Here is a 9,828-nt window from a genome sequence, read left to right on the forward strand (position 1 = left end):
AATTACATTCCAAGTATAAGCGACGAACAGAAAAAATAAGATGTTAAACAAATAATAAAAAATGAAATGATTATACTTTTCTAACTATTCGATACAATTGAATCATTAAAACAGCCTGCTAGAGAACTGTACAGGCTTAGAGGTCATTGAATTCTTTGAATTAACGTTTAAAGATTACAAAAACGCCCTTCGCCTTGTTTACTATAGTAGAAAATTAAAGATTTAAATCTAATAATTCAAAAAACACTCCATAATCTTCGACTGCCGATATATTTTATACTGTCCGGACATAAGCTTGCTTAGAACGCCCAACAGCTGGATGCAACACAATTTATCCTGACTTCGTCCTCAGGGTATTTTTATACAAAAGAATAAGTTTTTCATCATCGTCATCCATAAGTATGCAAATATGCGACATTGTAGAAAGAAAGTTAATTTCAGCAGATTAGACCTGGTGAACATACAAAAATCTATTTCGAAAAAGCTGAAAGGATTGCTTGAAGGATCTTGTCAAAAAAAATATTCAAATATGAAATATTCGATCTTAATGCATTTTCAATTGGAAAATAATATTATATATCTATTATCAACTTTACACAGGTATTGTATCACTTAATATAACCTGCTTAAAAAATATATAATATTAAATACAAAATAATGATATTGTTCTTTTTAAAATGTTCGACTGTGTGTCATTTGCAACTAATAAATTTATCAATTAAACTCAATTATTGTGAAAATCAGAATTCTTATAATTAAAGCAAATGGAGTGTCCTTATTTTTTTATATTTCAGCGAATAAATAGCTTTTTTTGGTTGTCTAAAAAAGTTCCAATCATAAAAATTGTCTCCACATACTATATAGTTTTTCTTTAAATTAATATATAGACAATAATCAATTGTTATCGATATTAACAATAAAATATATCTCGACGTGCACCGAGGCCCTAAGGCCCTTTTTAATTTTACTGCACTGACTGTAAAAGTGTGGAACTTTTCACTTCCGAAGGAGTTGCGTGGCTCGTCAATTGAATTTAATTTTCGACTATTTCGGTGCAAAAAAATGTATTTAGGACCGTTTATTGCTGGCCGTCGTCAACGTCGATCGAACTATGTACGAGCACTCGCTTCTCGAGAAGCCATTCCTAACGATATTGTGAATGCTGCTGCTGAGGCCAATGATGTGGCAGATATGGACGCAGAGTCTGATGCTTTCGAAACTGGCGAGCCGAGTAAGTAAAAAGGTTAGAAACATTCTTTGTGGCCAATAATTGACTGCATTTGATGCCAGATCCAATAGCGGGTCTGAGAGCAGTTGCTGTTCAGCCTGCAGAGCCGTTGGGCGTGGAAGCGGGCCAAGTTATTGGTATGGGATACCTTATGAACTACTCGAACGATCCGTGTCCCTCATATGGTGTTGTGTGGCCCCTTTCCTCCATGCCCTTTAACAATGGTATGGGTCATTTTTATCGTTTAACCTTGGGGCCTCCAGAACGTGTAATGCAACTTCCGCCGCAAGTGCAATATTCCCCGAGTAAGAGTAAGTGGCCTAAAAGCATATGCATCCATCTCTATCCTTAACCGAACCTCATTTGCAGACGAAGCCTGGAAGTTGGTCACCTCCAGCGCCATTCATGGGGACTTTTTACAAGTTTCGGCGGACTTGCTTGCCGTACGAGGGTACAGGGACCGCCTAAAATTCAAAATAACTCATTATCTGGTCGCGTCGGAGCGCACCGTCAATATACGCGACTTTTGGCATCAGGAGGTAAAACCAGGCGCACGCGCTCTCTTCCGTTTGGTACCCCAGAAGGGGGAACACCGGGACATTGCTCGCATTCTCCACGAATACTATACAATTAATGATTTAGTCGGCGAGATCAACGATCACGGCAATCGTATGGCTATTGTGGCGATGCAGTCCGGTCGTTGGTATCAGCACGCCAAGAGTTGCTCCCTCAGCATGCCCAGCTTCCGCTTGGTTCGCAAGTGCCTGGTATTGGTGATTTTTGGAAAGGAGTAGGCCTGGCAAGACTTACGTGACCAATTTTCCAGCAGGAATGGTAACTATAACAGACGAACCCTATTATTGTTTAAGGAGCACAACAAATACAGAATAACGCATTCATTCATCTAACAATATTGATTGATTTTTTAAAACCTTATTACACACAATTATACACATTTAGACATAAATATCAAATACCAAATAAATCTTTTACAATACACCTGCTTCAAATAAATGAAACGATTAAATATTTGATTTGTTTTTAAAACCACAGTGTAAAAGAAGTTGTTCTTTTCAAATCAATTCATATAAAAGATTTGAAGATATTATAGCAAAAACTTTGTGTTCATTTCCAAAAACAACTCAACTGAAGGTCGTGTGATTCGGCAATTTGTTTAGTTTTACAAAACAGGCGGCATGGAAGTGAGAGGGCCTTTGTAGTCAACAATCACCGTTGTATTGATTTTTAAATTATAATTGTGAAGAAAGATAAATGAATTTTAGCCCGGTGTGGGCCAAAGAATCCCACACTGTGCTCCTTCGTATAATTCTTCATCGCTCATCGGAAACATTATAAAACGAATTCGGTGCCGAAAGGGCGACAAACAGAATACTTCAAATATGTTCTGAGCCTGAGTGCTAAGCTTAACAAGTAACGAAGCGTTCAGTTATATTTTAATGTGGTACAATAGCCCGGTTTAGTCGCTGTACGATTCAAAAATAATATCAAAAACAAGTAAAAAAGCTAAAGCTAAAACTCCCAAAGGAGGAAGTAGGGGGAAATCGAAAAAGTAAAACAAACTTACACAGCGTACACACATAAGGCATCTTTGTGCAAAATTTGGTGTCTCTAGCTCTTATAGTCTCTGAGATCCAGGGGTTCATACGGACAGACAGGGACAGGACTCATCATTCTGCTCAAGAATATATGTACTTTGTGGGGTCTGCCACGCCTCCTTCTGCCTGTTACATTTTTCATTTTCACACATTTTAGGTTTGAGCTAATATACTCTTTTACATTTCATGTACAGATTATAAACAGTTCATAATCATCGTATATTTAATTTGTCTGGACCAATGAGCCATAAGCTTGCTAAGCCCGCCCCACCGCTGGTTGTAACGCAATTTATCCTGAGGACGAATAAAGCAGATTTTTATGCAAAAGAATAAGGATTGCTTTAATTTGTTTATTTAAAAAAGAATCAATCAATAGAGAACTTAAACTAAATAAAACTAAAGAAATAAAACAGACTATAAAATTGACAAAAGTATCTAATAACGAATCCAACACACAGCAGAGAGTAGTCAGATAAGTTATTAAAAAAGAAGTGGAGATGAAAAAATATAGCAATAAAAGATAGAAGAAAACCAATTAAAATTCTTAAATAATAAAAGATAAAATATAATTAAAAATTAAAGGTGAAGAATCACTGACCCGTTGGGGGAAAATTTATTAGCCAGTCCGGCAAACACTGCCCCTACTCATTGGGGATCAGTGATTCTGCCGGTGGTAGCTGAAAATAGAAGATTTTAGTGAGAGCTCACTTGAGATTGAAAAGTAAAAAGTATTATAGTTAGCGCATAATACTCGAAAAGGATTGTGCATAGCGTAATCACTAGTGCAACTGTTAAGTACAATAAGCAGAAAGTTCCTTGTTGGCTTGGAAGGAACAGAAAAATTGATACGACCTAAAAGCATAGAGGAATCAACATCTCCGACAATTAATTTGTGGAGGAGCAGAACACCCAGAACTATCCTACGGTGAGCTAAAGAAGGCCGGTTAATAAGGAGAAGTCTACTGGAGTGGGATGGTAATCGTAGATTGGGATCCCAGCTTAGACCACGAAGAGCAAAAAGAAGAAATTGTTTCTGGACCGACTCTATGCGATCCTGATGCAATTTATACTGAGGACACCAAACACATGAGCAGTATTCTAGCACTGGCTGTACTAGAGAACTGTAAAGTAGCTTGGTAGTGTAGGGGTCGATAAATTTTCTGGACCATCTTTTAATAAAACCAAGAACACCCTTAGCTGTGTTGACGATAGTGGAGATTTGAAGATTGAAATTCAAATTGGGATTAAAAACAATTCCAAGAACTTCAACTGTAAATATACGGTGCAATTGTATATTGCCGATCGCATAAGTAGATATGAGAAGGACCTAATCAAAAGAAAAAATTCAAATATGAAACATTCGATCTTAATGCATTTTCAATTGGAAAATAATATTATATATCTATTATCGACTTTACACATTTACTGTATCACTTAATATAACCTGTTTAAAAAATATATAATAACAAAAATTTTAAAAATTAAACATTTTATAACACACACTCTTAACACACATACACCCTTCTTTTTGCTATGAGTTCCTAAAATTTATTATTTTAATGATTTTTTGTTTGTTTTCAGATTTTTTTTGTTATTTTTTATTAGGTCAGACGTTCTCTGTAAAAAATATTTGATGCTTTATTTTCTGGTACCAAAATAAATTGATTTTCTGGAGCTCCGACCCGTGTTTGGGACTACCGGAAATTGAAGCCATATAAATGATCAAATGGGATCATCGGTATCCTCGGTATATGAGCTAGTTAACCAGTTGCTGGGCCGTTGATAATGGTTGCTACACTTAAATTGTCCTACAATTCCTTAATAAGCCTCCTCGTCTCATTGCACATGCTTGGAAGGCTTTAATTTCTCAAAAGCATGATTGCAATTCCTAATTTGACCGTCAATTCATATGGCCGCAGTCCAGAAGGGCTTAGTGAATTTAAATGTCTTCGATATTAATCACGGCGTCGATCGATTTGTAATTTTTTATTTGGCTGGGGGTTTTTGAATAATATTGCCTTTATATTTAAAGTGACAATGTTTCGAGGATGATTATGAACTAACAGCATGCTATACGGGAGTTTTTTAAGTTTGGTTACATTTTTGGCGTTTTAGTAAGGATTCCATTCTTTTTGGCAAAAATAAAATACCCCATGTTAATTGTCGATAGTTTAGCTTCCCAACAGTGAAAGAATCCATTATATCGGTCCAGTAGATTCGAAGCCTTTTCAATTCAAACAGGCAAACAATCAAATCTTTCCTCTTCATAATATTAGTATAGATTAAATACAAAATAATGATATCGCTCTGATTTTACTTTTTAAACTGTTCGAGGTTGTGTCATTTGCAATTAATAAATTTATAATCAATTATCGATTAAGCTCCATTTTTATGAAAATCAGTATTCTTATAATTAAAGCAAATGGAGTGCCCTTATTTATTTATTTTATATTTCAGCTAATAAATCACTGTTTTGGTTTTCGAAAAAAGTTCAAATCATAAATATTGTCTCCACATACTATATAGTTTTTTGTTCAAATTATGGGCGAAGGCCTACATACATGCAGAATTATCAGATAGGCAATATACAATTGTTATCGATATTAACAATAAAATATATCTCGACGTGCACCGAGGCCCTAAGGCCCTTTTTAATTTTACTGCACTGACTGTAAAAGTGTGGAACTTTTCACTTCCGAAGGAGTTGCGTGGCTCGTCAATTGAATTTAATTTTCGACTATTTCGGTGCAAAAAAATGTATTTAGGACCGTTTATTGCTGGCCGTCGTCAACGTCGATCGAACTATGTACGAGCACTCGCTTCTCGAGAAGCCATTCCTAACGATATTGTGAATGCTGCTGCTGAGGCCAATGATGTGGCAGATATGGACGCAGAGTCTGATGCTTTCGAAACTGGCGAGCCGAGTAAGTAAAAAGGTTAGAAACATTCTTTGTGGCCAATAATTGACTGCATTTGATGCCAGATCCAATAGCGGGTCTGAGAGCAGTTGCTGTTCAGCCTGCAGAGCCGTTGGGCGTGGAAGCGGGCCAAGTTATTGGTATGGGATACCTTATGAACTACTCGAACGATCCGTGTCCCTCATATGGTGTTGTGTGGCCCCTTTCCTCCATGCCCTTTAACAATGGTATGGGTCATTTTTATCGTTTAACCTTGGGGCCTCCAGAACGTGTAATGCAACTTCCGCCGCAAGTGCAATATTCCCCGAGTAAGAGTAAGTGGCCTATAAGCATATGCATCCATCTCTATCCTTAACCGAACCTCATTTGCAGACGAAGCCTGGAAGTTGGTCACCTCCAGCGCCATTCATGGGGACTTTTTACAAGTTTCGGCGGACTTGCTTGCCGTACGAGGGTACAGGGACCGCCTAAAATTCAAAATAACTCATTATCTGGTCGCGTCGGAGCGCACCGTCAATATACGCGACTTTTGGCATCAGGAGGTAAAACCAGGCGCACGCGCTCTCTTCCGTTTGGTACCCCAGAAGGGGGAACACCGGGACATTGCTCGCATTCTCCACGAGTACTATACAATTAATGATTTAGTCGGCGAGATCAACGATCACGGCAATCGTATGGCTATTGTGGCGATGCAGTCCGGTCGTTGGTATCAGCACGCCAAGAGTTGCTCCCTCAGCATGCCCAGCTTCCGCTTGGTTCGCAAGTGCCTGGTATTGGTGATTTTTGGAAAGGAGTAGGCCTGGCAAGACTTACGTGACCAATTTTCCAGCAGGAATGGTAACTATAACAGACGAACCCTATTATTGTTTAACTGCTTTCTACAGTCAGGAGTAAAAAGGAGCACAACAAATACAGAATAACGCATTCATTCATCTAACTATATTGATTGTTTTAAAACCTTATTACTCACAATTATACACATTTACTATACACATAAATATCAAATACCGAATAAATCTTTTACAATACACCTGCTTGAAATAAATGAAACGATTAAATATTTGATTTGTTTTTAAAACCACAGTGTAAAAGAAATTGTTATTTTCAAATCAATTCATATAAAAGATTTGAAGATATTATAGCAAAAAGTTTGTGTTAATTTCCAAAAACAACTCAAATGAAGGTCGTCTGATTCGGTAATCAATTTGTTTAGTTTTACAAAACAGGCGGCATGGAATTGAGAGGGCCTTTGTAGTCAACAATCGCCGTTGTATTGATTTTTAAATTATAATTGTGAAGAAAGATAAATGAATTTTAGCCCGGTGTGGGCCAAAGAATCCCACACTGCACCCAAAGATTAATATATAATTGGTAAAATTGAAGATTAATTCACTAAGATTAAATAACTTAGATTTAATAATAAGATTATTATCTAATTGGTAAAATTGAAGATTAAATACCTAATTTCTTGGGGTCAGAAATTTCCCAGTTTGGAACCTTAGTTGGAGTTCATTTTACGTATGTATGTATTTATTTATTTATTTATTTATTGTTAATTACTTCCTAGCGCAACAAGTAGAGTTACTTATATGTTATAGCACTAGTCACATAAAGAGTTTTACATATGTACTAAACTAGTTAGTTTATAATGAGATTATAATAAAATTTGAGACAGAGAATTAAAATAAGTTTAATAAAATTTATATTTTTCTTAAAACTAAATTACATTGTAAAATGATTGTATATGTCATGCTTGTTATCGTGACAGTTTATTAATGCTAATTTTGAAGATATTTTTTTAGATTACTTCGAAATTGAGTAGCGTTTCTGATGTTTTTTATGTGTGTTGGTAGTCCATTCCAAATGCGAACAGCATATATGAAAAATTGTCTGTCGGATAAAAGAAGCCTGTGGCGCTGACATACTAAGTTATGAGTTCTTAGAGATGTGGAAAATTTAATTCTTTGATACAGGTATGCTGGTTCCTTAGTATTTATCAATTTTTGTAGACATAATAAAACTCGAAAGTTTATCCAAGACATGATACTTAAGTTCAAAAGTTGGTATGCATAGCTGGTGACATGATCAGAGCGTCTTAGACCGAAAACATAACGAGCGACACTATTGTAAGCGACTTTTAGTTTTCGGAATGAAATTGCGTCACAATTTGCATATACCTCAACACCATAAGATAGCATTGGAAGTATGAATGTTTTCGCTATCATCATTCGCAGATTTACAGGTAGGAATTGCTGAGTCAAGTTCAGAAGTCTTAACGCACCATAAACCTTACCAACAGCCTTATTTATATGATTGTTCCATGTCAAGCTCCTGTTGAAGCAGAAGCCTAAGTTATTAGCTTGATCGACATATTCAATCGGAGTGTCTCCAATCACAAGGGAGTTGAAGTTTGAAGTGTTTAGTTGGTTTTTATAGATTACTAGGCATTTAGATTTAGTGGGATTGAGTTTTAACCCATTGTTTTTAGCCCAGTCAGAGATTTTACCTAGTTCACCATTACTAACACTTATACACTCATTTAATTTAGTAACAGGACGACTAACATACATTTGAACATCATCAGCATACAGGTGGACTTTACTGTTAGACAAGACATAAGGGAGGTCATTCACGTACAAGGTGAACAATAGTGGACCAAGAACAGATCCCTGTGGAACACCGCGACTAACAGGTAACAACGAAGAATGATCAGACGATATTACAACAGCTTGACGCCTATTGGACAAATAAGAATGTATAAAAGTTGTTGCCGTTTTTGAGAAGTAATACATTCTATTAAGTTTAGTGCACATTATTTCATGATTAACACAATCAAATGCCTTACTGAAGTCGAGTAAGCTTAAAAAAGTAACACAGCCAGTATCCATTTGACTGCGAATATCCTCAACCACATTTAGGACAGCTGTGGTACAACTTCTGTGCTTTCTGAAACCAGATTGGTCATCGCATAAGAGAAGGTTTTTGTTTAGAAAGTCACTAATCTGGTTTGCTATTAGATTCTCGAAAACTTTTGAGAGATAAGGAAGAATAGCAATAGGACGGTATTCATTGTTAGTCTTAGAAATAGGACAGATTTTTGACATTTTCCACTTATCAGGAAAGCAGGAAGTCATAATTGATGTGTTAAAAATGTGTGTAATATGTGCTAAGACTTTAGGTAAAATCATTTTGATGAATTTTGGGTGTAGGTCATCAAATCCGACCGCGTTTGACTTAACTTTAAGAACTGATTCTAGGACATCACATTGACTGACACAACGAAAGCTAAAACTACTATCACAGGTTACATTAGGTACAGCGTTTACATATGTATTATGCGTAATGACAGGTACTTCAATTTGTACAAATTTATTATTTAATTCATTCACGTCAACATCGGAGGGAAGAAATGATTTCGTTTTACCAATACCCATTCTACGAAGCTTATTCCACGTCTGATTGCTTGAAATCGCATTGCTAAATTGTGAAGTATGATAAGCTCGTTTGGCAGCATTTATCAAGCAAGATGCTTGCTTTCTGAGGTATTTGAACTTAGAATAGTGATATTCAGATTTATATCTTTTCCACTTTTCATATGCATCATTACGTTTTTTAATGGCAAGTCTAATTGTGTCATTAAACCAAGGTTCTTGTGTGGGTCTAACGATTTTCGTTCGTAGTGGTACGAATTTGTGGTAGAGGTAGCTTATTTTGTGTTCGAATTGTTGCAGTTGAGAATCGACCGTGGGTAACCGGTAAATATCGTCCCAATCAAGTAAAGAAAATTCGTCATTTAGCTGTGCAATGTCAATATTCTTAAAATCTCTATAATCTATTTTATGGTCAGTTTTATCAATAAAAGTGTCAAGTGTCAAGAAGATAAGGTCATGTTTAGAGAACACAGGTACAGAAAGTTGGTCGTATAGTAAGATTTTCTTTAAATTATTAATAAAAAAAAGGTCAAGTAATGTGTTAGAGGTTTGTGAGAAATGTGTTGGTTGTGTTGCATTAACAATTTTCATGCCTAATGCCTCTATATCATCAACTAGACGAGCGTCACACAGAG

The 9,828-nt window shown here is 36.1% G+C and overlaps 2 protein-coding genes across 2 annotated transcripts; both read left to right on the forward strand.

Annotated features, from left to right (window-relative positions):
- The first annotated feature begins 1,004 nt into the window (after window positions 1-1,004).
- On the forward strand, window positions 1,005-6,822 carry LOC115625996. Its single transcript, XM_030521241.1, has 4 exons — window positions 1,005-1,231; window positions 1,291-1,539; window positions 1,598-2,043; window positions 6,581-6,822. The coding sequence occupies exons 1-3, from the start codon at window positions 1,063-1,065 to the stop codon at window positions 2,020-2,022; spliced, it is 843 nt and encodes a 280-aa protein (XP_030377101.1). The 5' UTR covers window positions 1,005-1,062; the 3' UTR covers window positions 2,023-2,043; window positions 6,581-6,822.
- Window positions 5,542-6,822, forward strand: LOC115625995. The gene is made up of 3 exons (XM_030521240.1): window positions 5,542-5,768; window positions 5,828-6,076; window positions 6,135-6,822. Exons 1-3 carry the CDS (start codon window positions 5,600-5,602, stop codon window positions 6,557-6,559), a joined length of 843 nt encoding a protein of 280 aa, XP_030377100.1. The 5' UTR covers window positions 5,542-5,599; the 3' UTR covers window positions 6,560-6,822.
- Window positions 6,823-9,828: the final 3,006 nt, after the last annotated feature.

This window comes from Scaptodrosophila lebanonensis, unplaced genomic scaffold (genome assembly GCF_003285725.1).
Source record: "Scaptodrosophila lebanonensis strain 11010-0011.00,11010-0021.00 unplaced genomic scaffold, SlebRS2 tig00000080-arrow-pilon, whole genome shotgun sequence".
Lineage (NCBI taxonomy): Eukaryota > Metazoa > Arthropoda > Insecta > Diptera > Drosophilidae > Scaptodrosophila > Scaptodrosophila lebanonensis.